Here is a 21,894-nt window from a genome sequence, read left to right as displayed (position 1 = left end):
GAGGAACTCATAAGGACAAATTTATACTCACCTGATAGTCATTGACACTGCTCATTGCAAAGTGAGGGGCGAGACCAGGTGCCAAAAACATAAGCAGGACGCCAACCAGCAACAGAATATTTAAGTTGTATCCCACATCCTAAGAAGACAAGGAAACATATCAGGAGCTGCCATCACCCCTGCCGGACTGGACAGCCTTCAATATTATCACCCAGAAATCAGAAACAGAAAAGATAGAAAATGAGAAAACAGGACGAGTCCCTGAAATCATCAAGAAGTTCTGGAATAATTCTGGATAATATTCAGAGGAACCAGGGATTCCCAACCAGTCAGCGGCCATTGTAAGCTGAATGTGCCTGCCCTTGTCACATCGCAGACACTACAGAGGTTCAGGCCTGACACGTACCATTGTGGGGGACTGGATGGGAATCCTTGATTCTGTTCACTAAGTCAATGGATAGTATTCAGGACTCACATATCCGATGGGCTTGGTCCAGATTTCTATTTTTTCTGTGGGTTTGAAGCTCTTTAGGAAGGCGTTACTGATAATATTCACCAGCACCGGCAGCGAATTCTGCACCCGTGGATTTCCAATGATTTTGAAGTGGTAGCTCTACAAAAAGAGGAAAAGATCTTTCAGTTTTCTGTAGTGGCGCCCCCTGCTGAAGACATCATCAACTACTTAGTGCACCCACTACCTCTACATACCTATGAAAACTGCCCATAAACAAAGATGGCCCCTCACCTGGGTGAGTTGTGAATATATCACAACATGGCAGCAGAAATGTCCAACGCCAGTGAAGACCAAGACGTTCACAAATGCAGGGAATAATGGGACAATACCCCCCCAAAAAATGAACAATCTGCGCACTTCAGGAATGATGGATTCCTAGGTCACTTCATGGTGTGTATCCATTATGGTATCGTCCCATTATTCCAAGCCTCTAAAGATTTCAGAAAACGCTGTAAGGGAGCCTGCACACGGAGTTATGCTCCGCTCATTCTGAACGTAAAACTCGTTCAGAATGAGCGGCGTAACCAGATCCCATACGCGCGCTAACCATTGAAATCGATGGGAGGCTTTTTTCCCTATTGCTTTCAATGTGATACGCGCGTATGCCAGCACCTGAATGCAACAACAGCGGAACCTGATGCAACAACAGCGGACAGTTAGTCCTGGGCAACCAGAATCCCCAAACACCAAGGCCAAATAGTCCTGAGTGTCCTAACCAGAGCAGAACCAGGCCCCAGAGGTCTTTGCCCCGACCTCCTGATGGTAGAGTTGGACTTGGTAAATTCTGGTACCCAAAACCGCAACTGCCCAGACAGCGCCACACACTCAGCACACCCCAAGTAGCAGAGGACCCAGAAAACCCAGTAACACTAATTTCAGCAGATGAAGAAATGGGAGGAGCTGGTCAGCAAGGAAAGAGTTGTTCTGAAGAACGCCAGGAGATAGCGGAAGCACTGCAGGAAGTCGTACAAGCCAAGTCGGTACACAGGAGGTCTCGCAGGTTCCACGGAAAACCAAGACGAAGTCAACAAGCCGGGTCAGTACATGGGAGGTCACGAGGTAGCAGGAGGTTGAAGCAAATGCGTAGTCAGAAGAGCCGGGTCATACACAAGAGGTCAGGAAGTAGCCAAGCAGAGGTCAAGTAGGAGTAGTCTGGAAGCAAGAGAGGTCATGCAGTGGAGGCTAGAAGGTATCCAAATCAGAAGGTCTAGGAGCGATAGTCTGGAAGGCAAGTCAAGGTCAAAAAACGGGAAGACTGAAGGAGGAGCAGGAGGCCAAAACAAGACCTAAATAGCCTCCGACCCGCCGCTGACCCCCACTGACACAGGAAACCAGGTTCTGGTCCCAGGAGAAGACTATTGCGGAAGTTCTGGCCCTCCTTCACAAGGGAACGGAAGCGCCAATCCGGCGCAGAAGACAGAGCAGGCCAGCAGCCTCTGTGTGCTGCAGCGGAGCCTCCGGCCCAGAGCCCTAACAATTGTACATTGGACTAATTCTCACCACAAGCCTATTTCACTGTTGGTTTCATCCCATTGCTAGTTTTAGATATTGAAAAGGCCTTCCACAGTCTGTCCTTGAACTACCTTAGTCAAGTCCTGAGGTTGTGGACATAACTGGTCACTTTCAGAGAGACTACCAACAGATTCCCCGATGTCTATCAATATTTGTCATAGCATGGACAAGGTTGCCCCTTGTCCCGCGCATTGTTTGCTCTAGCTATAGAGCCACTAGCCATTGCTGTGCTGATATTACGGGTGTGAGGGTTGGGAACCATGAATATATAACCTCTTTGTGGATGACTTTGTGGCTGCTACTACCGTATTACCAATCCTCTGATCTCCAGGATTTCTGATCAATACCCTTTCACGATTGATACACCTGTCAGGCCTTAACACCTCCAAATCGTAAATATTACATTGTAGTGTCCCCGCAGCTACCACAGAATTGAAAAGCCCTGAGGGGCCACACGGTGGCTCAGTGGTTAGCACTGCAGCCTTGCAGCGCTGGAGTCCTGGTGTTCAAATCCCGCCATGGGCAAAAAACCATCTGCAAGGAGTTTGTATGTTCTCCCCGTGTTTGCATGGATTTCCATCCCATATTCCAAAAAAAAAAAGACATACTGATAGGAAAAAATGTACATTGTGAGCTCTATGTGGGGCTCACAATCTACATTTAAAAAAAGAATTGAAAAGCCCTGAACTTTGTTTTCCAGACTAGAGATAAAAATCTTCCATAACTTAACATAAACCTTTGCAACTCCATAGATGTCCATTGCAAATGCAACTCTGCCATGTTGATCCCTTAACTTTGAAGGATCTTGTTGCATAACATTGCTGCACCTTCTCCTGGTCTGGTAGAGCTCACTGGGTTAAAATGGTTACCTAACCTCGCATTCTCTATTATTTCGCAACCCTCTTGACTCCGGCTTCCCATCCAGTTCCAGAGACTGGTAAGGTAACTGACTATATGTTACAGCTGTGGAGGAAGGTTATTACGCCCCTCCCCCCCTCCTGGCCTATCTTGTGAGGTGTTCGTTTGGTGAAGGCATGCTAGGTTTCAGCATCCCTTAAATTTCCTCCGTGACCACCAGGTCTTCACCAAAGACTATTTTGTTAGTACGTCTCCCCACCTCCCTCAGAAACTTTCAGGACTAACCAGGTCTTTTCACTTCCTACGATCTCTCACTCCATTTAATCCAGAGATTTCCGCATCAGCTTTGAGAGACTATGTGTGCGGAAAAAACACAGGCAAAAACCTTTTCTTAATAACATGATAATTTTTTTAGTATGTTAAATGTGTAAAAGCAAGTGTCAGCGCAGTGTATGTTCACACTACGGCTGGTGACCATCAGCAGTGTCCGTACCTATTGCCGTTACAAGATTTTAGCAATGGACACTAACTGAAATCCGTTAAACTTTCCATTCATTTCAATGGGATTTTATCTTGTGTCCGTTTACACCCAATTTGTCAGAAGTTCGTTTTTTTCCAGCGGACAAAAAAATCCTACATGCAGGACTTGTGTGCGTTTAAAACAATGGACGGCAAGTGTTCGTTATTTTTTTAATATTGAAGTCTATGGGCTACGGACTTATAACGGACAGTAAGTGACAGCCATCAGTTATTGTCCATTATTTTGTGTCCATTTTTACTGCGCATGTTCAGAAAGCAAAAACAAAACAAAAAAAGACACTTTCATAACGGAATTCAACGGTAGTGTGAACCCTGCCTTAGAGTTTGTGTCCTCTGCTTTCCATTCGTCTTTTCATTGGTATAAATGTCACTTTGACATAAATTTGACTATGTTTGCCTTAGAGAACTGGAAAATAGATAGACAGGTTCCTAGGAGCCCTAAGAGTATTCTACATTATGTTTTATAGATAGGTTCCTAGGATCCCTGACAGTGTTCTACACTATGTATTATAGATAGGTTCCTAGGAGCCCTGACAGTGTTCTACACTATGTTTTATAGCTAGGTTCCTAGGAGCCCTGACAGTGTTCTACACTATGTTTTATAGCTAGGTTCCTAGGAGCCCTGACAGTGTTCTACACTATGTTTTATAGATAGGTTCCTAGGAGCCCTGACAGTGTTCTACACTATGTTTTATAGATAGGTTCATAGGAGCCCTGAAAGTGTTCTACACTATGTTTTATAGCTAGGTTCCTAGGAGCCCTGACAGTGTTATACACTATGTTTTATAGATAGGTTTCTAGGAGCCCTGACAGTGTTCTACACTATGTTTTATAGATAGGGTCCTAGGAGCCCTGACAGTGTTCTACACTATGTTTTATAGATAGGTTCCTAGGAGTCCTGACAGTGTTCTACACTATGTTTTATAGATAGGTTCCTAGGAACCATGACAGTGTTCTACACTATGTTTTATAGATAGGTTCCTAGGAGCCCTGAAAGTGTTCTACACTATGTTTTATAGATAGGTTTCTAGGAGCCCTGACAGTGTCATACATTATGTTTTATGGATAGGTTACTAGGAGCCCTGACAGTGTTATACACTATGTTTTATAGCTAGGTTCCTAGGAGCCCTGGCAGTGTCATACACTATGTTTTATAGATAGGTTCCTAGGAGCCCTGACAGTGTCATACACAATGTTTCTAGATAGATTCCCAAGAACCCTAAGAATATTCTACCTGAAACCAATCTTTGACCAAAGCCACCCAAACCCAAAACGAATCTTGAGAGATTTGCCCATCTCTATCTATGACCAGGCCCCTGTCAGACATGTCTTGGACCACCAAGCCTGGCTGAGCCACAGAGCCCCGAGAAAAACTGATACCCCCCAACCAAGCATCAGCCATCTGCCAAGCCAAAACCCCCAACATGCCCTGAACAAGGCTCAAATAAAAGGAGTAATTGAGAGAGACAAAGAGCGGTACATTAAGGAATGGAGAAGCGCAATAAATAACTCCAAGAAACTCACCGTGTACCAGTCATTGCAAAGGGACAGACCCTGAGCCGGTACAGACTGAGCGCCCACAACCTGGAGATGGAGACGGGGCGACACAGGCAGAGGTACAAGCCATGGGAGAACAGAGTGTGCCAGCACTGTGACTAGGGGGCCCTAGGAGACGAGAGCCACTTCCTGCTACACTGCACCAAATAATCAGCTGTGAGGGCCGTCTACTTCCAAAGACTCTCTGCCCACATCCCAGACTTCATATCTGCAGACGAGAAGAGGAAACTCTACATCCTACCGGGAGAAGAAGAGGCCACTGTGGAGATCGCTGCCGAATACATGTCCAGCTGTCACCAAACCAGAGGAAGATGAGACTCCATGGACTGTTATACTCCAACCCCCCCCACTCCCCCATATAGCGGTCACCAAGATGAGACTCCATGGACTGTTATACCCCAAATCAACCACCCCACCACCCCATACCCACCACTCCCCCACACACTTTACTAGCTTTGGCAATACCAAATATCTATTCGGACGTGCCAATAAAGCCAGTTTGATTTGATTTGGGTGCTGAGCTATGATGTGCTGTACCTCACCTTGTTCTGCAGTGACAGCTCGATAGCTCCATTGTAGCCTGTAGTGTTTCTGTCATATGGGCCATCAACAACTTCCACCAAAATGTCCTGTGCCTTTATGTTACTGACAAATTCTTCGATGGACGCCCCTGTCACAGGTAATACAGCAGGTCACAGAGTTGATAGTATTACACAATGACTACAGGAGTCATGAAGGGCAGAAGCACTCTAGGAAAGCTGAGTGATACATCCATTGATGGCAGCCATATTGGTTATCATTCCACTTCACTAGAAATACTTAGCGACACCTCAATAGACTGGACAGAGACATCCATGCTGCTAGTTAGAAAGTTCATTTACTCGCTTATAACCCAGAGGACACAATGGCTGCCAGTCCCCAGTACTAAGGCACAGACAGAGGGAGTAATGGCTTCCCGTTTCCTACCTGTGTTGTTATTGACCAGGAGGCTGGTGTAATACTTGTGCGATCTGTGTCCCGGCCCTCGGAAATAAAGATCCGGAGTCAGTTTCCAGTTGTGGATAGTTGGCAGACAGTAAGTCAATATGGCTGTAATGAGCATGGGTAAAATGAACAGGCCCAGAAGAATCAGTCTGAAAGAAAGGAGAGGGTTAATATCCAATCTTACTAATAATGTAGTACACAGATTTACTATTCAGAAGTCTGGGAAAGCTGGATCTGTACTGACGTTCGCTACTGGATGTCAAAGGGATCAAATGTTAACTTTACTATACTATACCATACCATACTATACTGTATACTATACTATACTATACTATACTATACTATACTATACTATACTATACCATACCATACCATACCATACTACACTATACCACACCATACCATACTGTATACTATACTATACTATACTATACTATACTATACTATACTATACCATACCATACCATACTACACTATACCATACCATACCATACTATACTGTATACTATACTATACCATACCATACCATACTATATGATTCATTTGTTCACCATTTTTAGCATTGCCATGAATAAAATGTATCAGTATGCAGCTGTCCGCTGGGAAGAAGACCAGGAGGCTGGAGGTAGTAGTCACAGTGATCCCAGTGGCAAGTGACCATATCGGCTGATTCTCCTTCTAAGCTGTTGCAGGGTGTCTGATGGTGGTAGTAGCGGAGTTTCCCTGGGACTTGTCCTTGTAGTAGATAGATCCTCCCTGAGCCTGATGGTGGCCGGACGGCCCATGATGAGAGATGCAGGAATGATACTCCGGAGTTTGCAAACATAACTTATTAAGGAGGAATCGGTGATCACACCGCAGCTTCTGCCAGTTATGGGAGATGCAGGTCTTAAAGGGATTCTACCATTAAAATCAATTTTTTTCTCGCTATACCAAACAGCGGCACGGAGAAGACATCTAAAGGTAGGAGAAGAATAACCTTTCTTAAGGCTATTCCTGCATGTTAGCGAGAAAAAAAAATTGATTTTAATGGTAGAATCCCTTTAAGAGTGTACACTGGGGCTGGAGCTGAGTTTGTAGATAGCACTACCCGCTGGCACTCTGTAGCTCCCTTGCTGTGCAGTCTCGCTTTTTAACAGGGTTCTTACAGTCTCTAAACCCTCACAGTATTTGCAATGCCCTGGCTTTAGGCTGTAGATTCATAAAGGGTGCCCGATCTGACCTGAGGATAACCAGCAGGGGGGTAGGTATGTGGTACATATAAGGTTGCCATCACAGACTTCTCTTGCACACAATATCCAAATAAGCAGGGATAATTCCCATCTCCAGACTACAGAACAATACAAAGACTGTTTCTCATCTGACTTGGAGGCCTCACCAGGAACTCTGGCTATGTCTGCTCAGACTCTTCCTACTTCCTTCCCCTAGATGGCAGCAGAAGAGACTACTATATTCTTCTCCTCCCTGCACCAGAGACTCCTAAGTCATGGGTGACTCCATTACCTCAGCCCACAGTACATATGGTTCACTCTGTAAAGGAACAGGTGCCTGATACCTCGTGCCATCAATGTTACATATACAGTCCTATGAAAAAGTTTGGGCACCCCTATTAATATTAATCATTTTTAGTTCTAAATATTTTGGTGTTTGCAGCAGCCATTTCAGTTTGATCTATCTAATAACTGATGGACACAGTCAGTGGCGTAACTAGGAATGGCGGGGCCCCGTGGCGAACTTTTGACATGGGGCCCCCATCCCAACTGACGCCGAAGACCTCGACTGACCCCCTCCTCCGCACTCTATTATGTCCCTTACTTACTTGCCCCTGCACACAGTATTAACCCCAATAGTGTCCCCTGCACACACAGTATTAACCCCAATAGTGTCCCCTGCACACACAGTGTTAACCCCTATAGTGTCCCCTGCACACACAGTGTTAACCCCTATAGTGTCCCCTGCACACACAGTGTTAACCCCAATAGTGTCCCTCTGTGGACACCCATAAACAATTATTATACTCTGGGGTCTTTTCAGACCCCAGAGTATAATAATCGGAGACTAAATCGGGAATAAAAACATTAAAAAAAAAAACCCACTGTTGCTTCTTACCTGTTCCCCGGCTCCTGTGCTGTACTGTCCTCCTCTCGCGTCCTTCGTTAATGACGTCGGACGTCACATGACCCGGGAAGCATGCCGGGTTCATGTGACGTCAGAGACGTCAGACAGCAGTAGGACGGAGGCCTGGCAGGATCGCGGAGAGGTAAGTAACAGTTTTTTATGTTTATTACCTCTCCCGATCCGCTGGTCATTATACTCGGGGGTCTGCAAAGACCCCCGAGTATAATGATAGCCTCTGTGGGGCCCGCGGTGTCACTTGCCGATCCCGGCCCAGCCAGGATCGGCAAGTGAATAGGGCCCGTAACTGCCTATTGAAAAAAACCGCAGCGGTAGCGGCTGTCACCGGGCCCCCTAATGGCCCGGGCCCTGTGGCAGCTGCTACTGCTGCTACCACGGTAGTTACGCCCCTGGACACAGTAATATTTCAGGATTGAAATGAGGTTTATTGTACTAACAGAAAATGTGCAATATGCATTAAACCAAAATTTGACCAGTGCAAAAGTATGGGCACCCTTATAATTTTATTGATTTGAATACTCCTAACTACTTTTTACTGACTTACTGAAGCACAAAATTGGTTTTGTAACCTCAGTGAGCTTTGAATTTCATAGCCAGGTGTATCCAATCATGAGAAAAGGTATTTAAGGTGGCCAATTGCAAGTTGTTCTCCTATTTGAATCTCCTCTGAAGAGTGGCATCATGGGCTACTCAAAACAACTCTCAAATGATCTGAAAACAAAGATTGTTCAACATAGTTGTTCAGGGGAAGGATACAAAAAGTTGTCTCAGAGATTTAATCTGTCAGTTTCCACTGTGAGGAACATAGTAAGGAAATGGAAGACCACAGGGACAGTTCTTGTTAAGCCCAGAAGTGGAAGGCCAAGAAAAATATCAGAAAGGCAGGGAAGAAGAATGGTGAGAAGAGTCAAGGACAATCCACAGACCACCTCCAAAGAGCTGCAGCATCATCTTGCTGCAGATGGTGTCACTGTGCATCGGTCAACAATAGAGCGCACTTTGCACAATCAGAAGCTGTATGGGAGAGTGATGAGAAAGAAGCTGTTTCTGCAAGCACGCCACAAACAGAGTCACCTGAGGTATGCAAATGCACATTTTGACAAGCCAGCTTCATTTTGGAAGAAGGTCCTGTGGACTGATGAAACAAAGATTGAGTTTTTTGGTCATACAAAAAGGCGTTATGCATGGCATCCAAAAAAAAACAGCATTCCAAGAAAAACACTTGCTACCCACTGTAAAATTTGGTGGAGGTTCCATCATGCTTTGGGGCTGTGTGGCCAATGCCGGCACCGGGAATCTTGTTAAAGTTGAGGGTCGCATGGATTCCACTCAGTATCAGCAGATTCTTGAGAATAATGTTCAAGAATCAGTGACGAAGTTGAAGTTACGCCGGGGATGGATATTTCAGCAAGACAATGATCCAAAACACCGCTCCAAATCGACTCAGGCATTCATGCAGAGGAACAATTACGATGTTCTGGAATGGCCATCCCAGTCCCCAGACCTGAATATCATTGAACATCTGTGGGATGATTTGAAGCGAGCTGTCCATGCTCGGTGACCATCGAACTTAACTGAACTTGAATTGTTTTGTAAAGAGGAATGGTCCAAAATCCCTTCATCCAGGATCTAGGAACTGATTAAGAGCTACAGGAGGCGACTAGAGGCTGTTATCTTTGCAAAAGGAGGATCTACTAAATATTAAGGTCACTTTTCTGTTGAGGTGCCCATACTTTTGCACCGGTCAAATTTTGGTTTAATGCATATTGCACATTTTCTGTTAGTACAATAAACCTCATTTCAATCCTGAAATATTACTGTGTCCATCAGTTATTAGATATATCAAACTGAAATGGCTGTTGCAAACACCAAAATATTTAGAACTAAAAATGATTAAGATTAATAGGGGTGCCCAAACTTTTTCATAGGACTGTATAGGCAAATATCCTACAGCTTTTATAACGTTTATGACTGTAGACAATCCTCAGAACAGCCCAGACATAAATCTCTCTGCAGGCTGACACCATGTACCAAGCACTGACTCTAGGCTGATACACTGCAACAAACTGCAGCTCTGTGAGCAGGATTAGGCCAGGATTTTTAAACACTGGAAGTTTCCACAATTTTTCCATTTAATGACAGCAAGATGCAAACTTGTAATAGAGGAGTTCTTCTAGTCAGGACCCTCGTGTCATTGCCAGAGATTAGAGGGCTTATAAAGAGCATCTTCTGCTCCGGAGGACCCGTCCTGTCCTGGACATTGATGGGACTGGACATTGTGTAATACTTCACTATACCTGTGGTGGCGCTGCAGGAATACTGAACATTTACAGCCAGGCCTCCTCACAGGGGGATCATTTGTTATCTAAAACAAGCAAAAATTCTACGAATTGGAAAACTGCTTTAAGGACTCACATGGAGCGGAAGTTCTTCATGTCATACTTCAGTTTCAGGAATCGTATTCGGGCCACCGCCAGCACCTGCTGTCTCCATAGGGCCAGTCCACGAACAGAGGCACTGCCGGAATCTGACATCAGCAGGACGGAGTCCTCCACCTCACTGGACAAGTCTTTGTCCTCATCTTCATTTGGATTGGATGGGGCAAAAACACCGTAATCTGATTGTAACAAAAATATACAAAAAATTGGGATGAGAGTGAGTGCGGGAATAAGAGCTGCTCACACTGCGTCTCTACAACCCCCAGAAACACCCGATGGCGACATTTACCTCCTTTTTCTATCTCCGCTTCTCCCTCCAGTTTCAGGAAGACATCATCAAGCGTTGTGATCGACACCCCATAACTCAGGATGTCCAGGCCCACATGTTCATCCAGGTGAGAAAACAGAGCTGGACAAAAATGTAGACAATTCTTAAGGATATTTCACACATTGTCCCATTATGGCTGCTGCCAGCTTTTACAGCCTAAGAATCTGCATTGTATGTTTATGGCTCTGATGTGTCAGTCTTCACTGCCACTCTGATAGTTTATTCTAAGACAAGCTGATCTATAAGTTCTCTTTGGATAGTGCACAGCATGGACATCAGAGATGGTACCTGGAAATGAGTCCATCTTGTCAAAGGGTAGGGTGAATATGAGGTCCTCTACGTTCTGCGTGGTGAGTTTGGCGCTGGAGATGTGTTCTTGTATAACTGAAAGTATGACATCCGGATTACAAGATGGAGACACCTGCATCCTAGGAGGAAGCACATCGGGTGTCGGGGGTGAACATAAGGAAAACTCTAAGGTTACTGTACTTACAGCAAGTATTAGGGAAGGCTTCTAGATGCTTCTTACTAACATCGAGGTATAAAGAAAATGTTGTTTTTGTACTGTGTTAGCCAGTGGTTATGAAATATAAAAAAAACAAAAAACGTGCAAGTCTTCAGTAGGTGATACCTTTTTTAATGGCTAACTCATAATGATGACAGAATATAACGTTTCGAAGCTTACTCTGGGCTTCTTCTTCAGATATATCTAAAAACACTTTCTGCAGGCTGCATATATATATAACTGGATACAGGGATAGGATTTCAGGAGGGAGGGGGGGGGGAAGAGGCTTATTACTATATACATACTGTATAAAAGCAAATAATCAATTCCCAGTTCCCAGAGTCTTTATCTTTATGGCTGTCTTAGTTCAGTGATTTGTATAGAAAGACATAAACCCAAGTGAAAGGTTCATTCCATTATCCAGAGTCTTGAATAGGGTCATGCACTTGTACTCATAAATCAGTCGCTGTTTTTTGATTTAAAATTCCCTCTTAAAATCAAGAAAACAGCGACTGATTTATGAGTACAAGTGCATGACCCTATTCAAGACTCTGGATAGTGGAATGAACCTTTTACTTGGGTTTATGTCTTTCTATACAAATCACTGAACTAAGACAGCCATAAAGATAAAGACTCTGGTGGGTGGGAACTAGGAATTGATTATTTGTTTTTATATGTATATAGTAATAAGCCTCTTCCCCCCTCCCTCCTGAAATCCTATCTCTGTGTCCAGTTATACATAAATATGCAGCCTGCAGAAAGTGTTTTTAGATATATCTGAAGAAGAAGCCAGGAAGCTTCGAAACGTTATATTTTGTCATCATTATGAGTTAGCCATTCAAAAAGGTATCACCTACTGAAGACTTGCAAGTTTTTTTGTTTTTTTATATAACATCGAGGTGTCAGACTATTACAGGGCTTGTCCGCTATGGACAGTTTCTTAACCTCGTATGTTGTCTCCAAGACACTCCAGTCACAGGAGGTCCCACGATTAGTAACATCTTAAAAAATGATCCATTCCAGACTGACTGTCTCTGGCAAATTCTAATAGTCACAGTATAGCTGTCATGTCATTTCTTGTCACTACTGTGCAGGTTTGCTGAACATTTTTGCAATATTCTTCATTAACCTATTTTACTTCTTTTTAGTATAAAATGACCCTTTTAAGTGTTCTTAGGGAGACCTGTCCTGTATTCACGTTGTGATACCAGTAGGTACCGATACAGCAGTTGCCAAAAGGGGGTCACTTCAAATAGCTGGAATTTCTGGTTTTATATCACTAGTAAAATTCTTCTGGTGTCATATGAAAGATGAGACTGTCAGCTTCATATGATACCAAGAGTGCAGCTCAATATATATATATATATATATATATATATATATATATATATATATATATATATATATATATATACACACACAGTCCAGTCATATTAATGTGACCACCGCCTACTTTTGACATCAACGTTAAATAACCAATGGCAGAAGGCACGTATCATCAGCAATCTGGGTGCACTCATCACTGTGGAAGGCACAATGGATCAACACAAGTATGCATCTATCCTTGCGGACCATGTTCACCCCTACATGTGAATTGTTTTTCCTCAGAATGATGGCATCTACCAGCAGACCAATGCGACGTGTCATAAAGCTCGCAGTGTACGTGCGTGGTTCGAGGAGCGCCAAGATGAGTTTACCGTACTCCCTTGGTCAGCAAATTCCCCGGACTTGAATCCATTCGAGAATCTGTGGGACCACCTCGATCGGGTTGTTCATGCCCTGGATGCTCAACCACGTAACCTAGTACAGCTGGACACGACACTGGAGTCGGCATGGCTCAACATCCCAGTGATCATCATCACTACATCCCCTCTCTTCCTGCACGTCTCGCAGCGGTCCGCTCTGCCAAAGGTGGTTATTCTGGATTTTGACAGGTGGTCACATTAATGTGACTGGACTGTGTATGTATATATATATATATATATATATATATATATATATATATATGTGTAAAAATCAAGTAATTACTAATTAAAAACACAGTAGGGAATGTCAGCTTCATGCTGCAGTATCTGCTGTATATAGAAATCACATTTCTGACAGTGTTTGTAACTGGTGGTTTCTACATTTTCGTTATAGCTAGAGCTGCAACAGAATGTGAGCGCACCACGACTACAATGCTAGCAGTAACAAACACGCAGAAATGCACAATGCAAAAAGCTCTGTGTGAACATACCCTGAGACTCCTCCTGGCCTGGAGGGATGATACTTGTCCTATTGACCTTCTCATAATTGGCCAAACACCGTGATCTTATTGTGGAACTATTGCTACTGTTTTTTTTACTACTTTTCTGAAACTGTAGCAAAATGCAGTGGCCACAGTTTTGGAAAAATTGTAGCAAAATGAGTAATACGGTCCTAGGCCATGAATAAACCGTTACACGCTCATACCGTAAGTGATAGCCGATTCCCCACTTTTTTTTCAGAAACAAGGAGGATCCAACACATTTTAAGCGTCCATTGCTGAGGACCGCCTTACGATCTGGAGACAAAATTAGAGACACATAGAAAAAAATATTCCTTGCACATAGGGCCATATAGTGTTGTCAGATTGAAATTACAGTAAGGTGCGTTGCAATGAAACACCTATCAGGTGAATAAAGTGAGATTGTTGTTAGGTGAGCCGTTCTGAGATTGTGGTCAAGTGAGATGCTGTGAAACTACCATCAGGCGAGCTGCCGTAACACTACCATCACATCAGGCGAGCTGCTGTAACACTACCACCAGGCGAGCTGCCGTAACACTACCATCAGGATAGCCGCCGTAACACTACCATCAGGCGAGCCGCCGTAACACTACCATCAGGCGAGCTGCCGTAACACTACCATCAGGATAGCCGCCGTAACACTACCACCAGGCGAGCTGCCGTAACACTACCACCAGGATAGCCGCCGTAACACTACCATCAGGCGAGCCGCCGTAACACTACCATCAGGCGAGCTGCCGTAACACTACCATCAGGCGAGCTGCCGTAACACTACCATCAGGATAGCCGCCGTAACACTACCATCAGGCGAGCCGCCGTAACACTACCATCAGGCGAGCTGCCGTAACACTACCATCAGGATAGCCGCCGTAACACTACCACCAGGCGAGCTGCCGTAACACTACCATCAGGCGAGCTGCCGTAACACTACCATCAGGATAGCTGCCGTAACACTACCATCAGGCGAGCCGCCGTAACACTACCATCAGACGAGCCGCCGTAACACTACCATCAGGCGAGCTGCCGTAACACTACCATCAGGATAGCCGCCGTAACACTACCACCAGGCGAGCTGCCGTAACACTACCATCAGGCGAGCTGCCGTAACACTACCATCAGGATAGCTGCCGTAACACTACCATCAGGCGAGCCGCCGTAACACTACTATCAGACGAGCCGCCGTAACACTACCATCAGGCGAGCTGCCGTAACACTACCATCAGGATAGCCGCCGTAACACTACCACCAGGCGAGCTGCCGTAACACTACCATCAGGCGAGCTGCTGTAACACTACCATCAGGATAGCCGCCGTAACACTACCATCAGGCGAGCTGCCGTAACACTACCATCAGGCGAGCTGCCGTAACACTACCATCAGGCGAGCTGCCGTAACACTACCATCAGGCGAGCTGCTGTAACACTACCATCAGGATAGCCGCCGTAACACTACCATCAGGCGAGCTGCCGTAACACTACCATCAGGATAGCCACTGTAACACTACCATCAGACGAGCTGCCGTAACATGACCATCAAGTGAGTTGCTGTGAGTAAATGAGCAAACATTTTCTACTCCAAACAAGCCCCACGTGTCGCACTATTCCAGGTCAGGTCAGCACAGCCGCACACCGCAGAAGGGTTTTCACTTATTCTGCTCAGTAATACAATATCTACACCAAGCTCATTTTTGTTTTTAGAGAGATTCTGTGGATTTGGGCATGGAGGGTGAATTTTGTCTCATACAATCTCCTACCAGCAAGAATGTCTGCCTCGTCCATGAACTGAGTGCTGAAGACAGTGACCCGATCAGATTTACGCTCCTTCAGTATGGCCCACACGCGGTGCCTGGAGAACGGATCAAGGCCGGCCGTGGGCTCATCTAGTAGAAGAACCTGGGAGATATAAAAGAGCCCAGTAAGATGTGCCAGTGACAGAGCAGGCACATACAGGGTCCAGTAATATTTTATAGGCACTTTATATGCACTAGTGCTGACAGACACCCATCCAAGGTCCATAATACCCTCCTCCAGCTGCCATATACTCATGACCAGCAGATATAGACAGATGACATTACAATAGACGATCTGTCAGTGACCACCATGGATATACACAGGATAATGAGGGCCTGCTGTAGTCACCCAATGGTTGGGTTCTAGGCAAGTTTCAGCCAAAATACTTACCTCTGGATCTCCCAATAGAGTGATGGCCAGGGTTAGCTTCCGCTTCTGTCCACCACTGAGCTTGTTGGCCTCTACATTCTTAATGTTGTTCATGTCTAGGACATCGAGGACTCTCTCCACCTATAATGTAAGGACAGAAGGAAGAGAAAATCCTCAGCAGCATGGAGGACATTATACAGCAATTCTCAGCAGTAAATTTGGGAATCTAGCATTGAGGTGAGAAAGAAAACTTACTAAAAGCTTCTGCACCAACCATATCTCTGCATGTGCCTCTGTCACTTTCTCACTCCAGTAACTCCCTCCTTTATCTCCCTTTCCATAGACTTTTATGGACACCATATAACCTGATCCCTCAGTGAACTGCAAATCTATCTCTTTAGTCAAGACGGATTTTAGAGACATTTTGTAATATTCACTCATGTTATTGATGTAAGTAAAGTCTGTTCAGTCATTGATATTTTTGAAAATACTTTTTGCTTCAGTTTCTCAACGACAACCCATCACCTGCAGAGGAATCCCTTACTTTCTTGCAGACCTTCTTACTATTCCTTAATCCTTTTATGGCTAAGGGGGCATTCACACAGTGTAAAGTGGTGCTGATTCTGACACGATAACTTGCAGCAGAATCAGCACTGATAAAAAGACTGCCATTGATTTCAGTGTGTTCTGTGCGTTAAAGGGAACCCATTGAAGTCAACGGGAGTCTTTTCATCAGCGCTGATTCTGCCACAAGTTGTGTTAGAATCAGCACCATTTTACTCTGTGTGAATGCCCCCTAAGAAGTCCACTACAATCTAACACTCTAAACATAAATGGCATCTCCATACATCCCGACACAGGAGACACTGAAGTCTGCTCCACCTCACCATTGGGCCATTATCAGTTGTGTGAGCTGCTCCTCTACTAGATACATGACACATATGGCACTTACCTCAGACTCTACGTCTCTGGCAGAGATCCCCTTTATCTTGGAGAACAGTTTCAGATTTTCTCGGACTGTTAGCTGGTCGAATTTGACATCAGCCTGTGGACAGAAGCCGATTCTTCTCTGTATCTGCTCACAGTCCTGAATGTTTGAGAGTCGATGGTTGTAGATGGAGGCCGACCCTGTAGGACAGAACGGGGGATGAATTCACATTTAACCATGGCTCAGTGCTTAGGACTGGGGACCTGGGCTCAAATCTGTCATCTACATGGAAGTTCTAAGCAGGTCACTGCTGTAAATGTAAAGAATCCTTACCAAGAAAGTTTTTCATGTTTTTCTATTCTGGTTGGACAAGGTTTAATGTGACATAGGAAATATATAAAGCGCGACATTTCTCACCGCTGGTCGTTGTGCTCATCCCGCTCAGAATATTCAGTAACGTCGTCTTCCCGGCTCCGCTGTGACCCAGAAGTGCTGTGATTTGCCCTTCATACACATCCAAATCCAGACCTGGGGGAAATCCAGACAAGGAGCAGGTAATCCCTGCTAATTCAGCATGTTCATCATATAGCGAGAATAATCCTTTTATATAAGATATATTACAAGATTGATACAGATCAGAGGCTTCCTGGGCCTCGTACCTCTTAGTGCTTCAGTCTTCTTGTCTTTGTCGCTGTAGAATTTCTTAACTTTATTAATCCTACAGAAGGTGACAATGTGATATCAGAAGTGTTCTGCCCCAATAAGTCAGTAAATACATGATACTGTGGAGACGGACATGACCTCAGCCACCACCATCTTACCCCACACATGGACAAAGTAAGTCACCTCCACCTGCAGTAACATACCTAATGGCTTCTCTTCCTTGTAATTCAGCTGAGACCTTCTCAACATGTTCTTTGTCATCCAGATTCTCTTTGTCTTCAGGGTCCAGGGGAATCGGGGTCTGCTTCCTTCTGGACCAGTAAGAGGATCGCAGGAAGAAGAGCGGCTCGTGCCTCAGGCCATGTTTACCTGGAGGGGACGGAAGACAATGACCTCAGACCTCGGGGGCTTATATGTTACTAGAAAGCATGGCCAGTCTTCTGCATGATGGAAAACTCTGTTAAAATCTGCACATTATACTGTGTGTAAGGGCACTGTGTGTGTGTGTGTGTGGGGGGGGTATTATGCTGTATGTGGGGGCATTGAGGGGACATTATACTATATGAGTGGCATAAAAGGCTGATTATAGTGTTTTATGGGCATAAGGGGCCATTATACTGTGCGATGGCATAAGGGGGCGTTATACTGTGTGATGGCATAAGGGGCCATTATACTGTGAGACGGCATAAGGGGGCGTTATACTGTGTGATGACATAAGGGTCCATTATACTGTGTGATGGCATAAGGGGCCATTATACTGTGTGATGGCATAAGGGGGCATAATACTGTGTGATGGCATAAGGGGCCATTATACTGTGTGATGGCATAAGGGGGCATAATACTATGTGATGGCATAAGGGGGCATAATACTGTGTGATGGCATAAGGGGGCATTATACTGTGTGATGACATAAGGGTCCATTATACTGTGTGATGGCATAAGGGGCCATTATACTGTGTGATGGCATAAGGGGGCATAATACTATGTGATGGCATAAGGGGCCATTATACTATGTGATGGCATAAGGGGGCATAATACTGTGTGATGCCATAAGGGGCCGTTATATTGTGTGATGGCTTAAAGGGCCATTATACTGTGTGATGGCATAAGGGGGCATAATACTGTGTGATGGCATAAGGGGCCATTATACTGTGTGATGGCTTAAAGGGCCATTATACTGTGTGATGGCATAAGGGGGCATAATACTGTGTGATGGCATAAGGGGGCATAATACTGTGTGATGGCATAAGGGGCCATTATACTGTGTGATGGCTTAAAGGGCCATTATACTGTGTGATGGCATAAGGGGGCATAATACTGTGTGATGGCATAAGGGGGCATAATACTGTGTGATGGCATAAGGGGGCATAATACTGTGTGATGGCATAAGGGGGCATAATACTGTGTGATGGCATAAGGGGGTGTTATACTGTGTGATGGCATAAGGGGGCATAATACTGTGTGATGGCATAAGGAGGCATAATACTATATGATGGCATAAGGGGGCACAATATTGTGTGATGGCATAAGGGGGCGTTATACTGTGTGATGGCATAAGGGGCCATTATACTGTGTGATGGCATAAGGGGCGTTATACTGTGTGATGGCATAAGGGGCCATTATACTGTGTGATAGCATAAGGGGGTGTTATACTGTGTGATGGCATAAGGGGGCATAATACTGTGTGATGGCATAAGGGGCCATTATACTGTGTGATGGCATAAGGGGGCATAATACTGTGTGATGGCATAAGGGGCCATTATACTGTGTGATGGCATAAGGGGGCATAATACTGTGTGATGGCATAAGGGGCCATTATACTGTGTGATGGCTTAAAGGGCCATTATACTGTGTGATGGCATAAGGGGGCATAATACTGTGTGATGGCATAAGGGGGCATAATACTGTGTGATGGCATAAGGGGGCATAATACTGTGTGATGGCATAAGGGGGCACAATACTGTGTGATGGCATAAGGGGGCGTTATACTGTGTGATGGCATAAGGGGCCATTATACTGTGTGATGGCATAAGGGGCTTTATACTGTATGATGGCATAAGGGGGTGTTATACTGTGTGATGGCATAAGGGGGTGTTATACTGTGTGATGGCATAAAGGGGCCATTATACTGTGTGATGGCATAAGGGTGCGTTATACTGTGCGATGGCATAAGGGGGCATAATACAGTGTCGGGGACACTAAGGAGATGGTAACTTTGATGGGGGTGACAATATACATTATACTGTATGGAAAGAAATAAGGGGGTATTATACCATGTGGGGGCATAAGGGGGGCATTATACTATATGGTAGGTATAAGGGTACATTATACTGTGTGAAGGGTTATGGTTGCATAGATGAGGCACAGCACAGAAATGAGGGGACATGGCTTGTAGTTGGGGGCTTGGCCTGCAAAAATTTTTCTGGTACATCAAGCACAACAATTTTTTCTTGTCCCAACCTCCCCCATCATTTCCCCACAGTTGCCCAGTATGGCCGCCTTTGATGGGACATTCTCAGTTCACGAACGTCTCTGCTCAGCGGCTTGGCGCCATGTTCATCACCTTTACCTGCTATGATCTTATCGAAGTACAATGTGAGGAGGATGTAGAGGGCGGAGTCCAGCAGCAGGCTGAGGTAGGAGGTCAGTACATGGGAGGAGTCTCCTGCAAGGTCCGAGAAGAAGACGCCCTGGAGGTTCTCCTCCATATGTATCGTCTGAAAGCAGATAGAAGCCATGTCTGCTGGGGTCTGACAGCCCGGAGTGATGTAATTATCTTACTTTACACCTCACATACAATTTAATCAGTGGGTCTGACTCCTGACACTTCCACCAGTGAATGCATGAGCTGCAGCCACCTTCTCTTCTTACCCATGCACAGCACCATACATACAGGTGTGGTTGTGTCTGGTACTGCAGCTCAGCCCCATTCATGTATATAAGGAGCTTGTTTATGAAGAAGGTGTCTCTGGTACTTACATCTGTGATCCCGATAGCAAAGGAATATGGAGCAAAAACACACAGGAAGACTTCTAGGGAGATGGGTACAATCCTCACAAGGGGCAGGGTGCCCAGAATGGAAAGGAAAAGTGTAATAAAGAACCCGGCAATGGCTAAGAGTCGAGGCTTCCTGAGCAGAGTGCACAACATGAACGTAAAGCAAATCTATAAGAGAAAGGCCAAGGAAGGGTTAATTACTGGAGAAAGGGGCACATATAGGCACGAAACACATATAGTATATACACACAAATACAGCACATATCTAAATACATATAGTACATACATTTATACATGCAAAGAATACTTCCATATACTGTGTGTGTATATATATATATATATATATATATATATATTTATACAGTGCACTACAACCATACATTTACACATACAGTACATACACATAAATACACGTATACCGTACATACATACTTATACATAGCAATAGGAATAAGCAGAATGGTGAATGCAGCTCTGGGTGTAACTTGTGAATAAAACCATTGTGTTAGAGAAGCTTTAGCAATCTTACCATAGATATCCCATAGAGGAAGAAGAGAAGCAGGATGACTCCATAGGAACTATTCACAAAGACATAAGTGGTTGTGACAAGAGCCATCAAAGTGGAGATAACCAGGACATAAAGAGCGTAGAGCAATCCCCAGGACAACCTGAAAAAGAGGCGAGAAAGAGGAGGAAGAGGCAACGTGAGGCCGAAAAGTGAGGAGAGAAAAACCTTCATATACTGCTGGATCCAATGGATATATATGTGTACAGATACAGCAGCTTGTCCTGAAATACTCTGTGCTTTTGGGGACCCTACAAATCCCACTATGTAACCCTCAGAGCAACAGCACACTCCACTGCTGAAATACTCTGTGCTGCTGGGGACCCTACACTATGTAACCCTCAGAACAACAGCACACTCCACTGCTGAAATACTCTGTGCTGGAAACGATGCTACTCACCAGAAGGCCGAGTCTCTGAGCCCCATCATCTTCAGGATCTCCCGGTGTTCCTTCCTCTCCTTGGTGATGTACAATGTCAGCAGGTAGGTGAGGGACGTGTAACACATGCACATGATCAGGATATAAAACCCAACATACACAATCGGGATCAGTGTCGATGTAATCGATTTCATCTTTACAACCTCAATGGAGACCATACTTGCCCGGACCGAGTGACCAGTGGTCAGCTGTAAGGAAAAGGACCTTACTGTATGGCTTTCCTTATGTTGCTTCATACACAGAACAACCTACAGGTGTGTTACATCACATCTTATGCTCTAATCACATCCAAAGCAGTCTGCACATGTCTACTGGTTGTGTTAACAGTAGGGGGCAGCAGGGAGATCCAGCACTGGATGTGACCTGAGTACAAAATAAGACAAAATCTAATATCTCTGGTGGCTGGGAGAACCCCAACCCCCTGACCAATGACATTGTGGACCCCAGTCCTCCCCCCACATCGAAAGGTTCATATAAAGGGCTTGTCAAGATTTCTGTAGATGAAG

The 21,894-nt window shown here is 44.9% G+C and overlaps 1 protein-coding gene across 1 annotated transcript in view; it reads right to left on the bottom strand.

Moving 5' to 3' along the window:
* Positions 1-21,894, bottom strand: part of LOC142209954 (ABC-type organic anion transporter ABCA8-like) — a 48,176-nt gene that overhangs the window by 14,538 nt on the left and 11,744 nt on the right. The window contains exons 6-23 of the mRNA XM_075278988.1: positions 21,350-21,576; positions 20,914-21,052; positions 20,367-20,552; positions 19,957-20,104; positions 17,591-17,756; positions 17,384-17,442; positions 17,142-17,252; positions 16,749-16,924; positions 15,818-15,937; positions 15,391-15,529; positions 13,824-13,914; positions 11,156-11,295; positions 10,829-10,948; positions 10,517-10,718; positions 5,948-6,114; positions 5,524-5,651; positions 476-613; positions 32-139 (exon numbers count right to left, since the gene is read on the bottom strand). Coding sequence (XP_075135089.1) covers positions 32-139; positions 476-613; positions 5,524-5,651; positions 5,948-6,114; positions 10,517-10,718; positions 10,829-10,948; positions 11,156-11,295; positions 13,824-13,914; positions 15,391-15,529; positions 15,818-15,937; positions 16,749-16,924; positions 17,142-17,252; positions 17,384-17,442; positions 17,591-17,756; positions 19,957-20,104; positions 20,367-20,552; positions 20,914-21,052; positions 21,350-21,576 — 2,565 coding nt within the window. The remainder of the gene's footprint in view (positions 1-31; positions 140-475; positions 614-5,523; positions 5,652-5,947; positions 6,115-10,516; positions 10,719-10,828; positions 10,949-11,155; positions 11,296-13,823; positions 13,915-15,390; positions 15,530-15,817; positions 15,938-16,748; positions 16,925-17,141; positions 17,253-17,383; positions 17,443-17,590; positions 17,757-19,956; positions 20,105-20,366; positions 20,553-20,913; positions 21,053-21,349; positions 21,577-21,894) is intronic.

The sequence above is a fragment of the Leptodactylus fuscus genome, chromosome 6, assembly GCF_031893055.1.
Source record: "Leptodactylus fuscus isolate aLepFus1 chromosome 6, aLepFus1.hap2, whole genome shotgun sequence".
NCBI lineage: Eukaryota > Metazoa > Chordata > Amphibia > Anura > Leptodactylidae > Leptodactylus > Leptodactylus fuscus.
The sequence above is the reverse complement of the archived record's forward strand: the minus strand, read 5'-3'. Positions and strand labels throughout refer to the sequence as shown.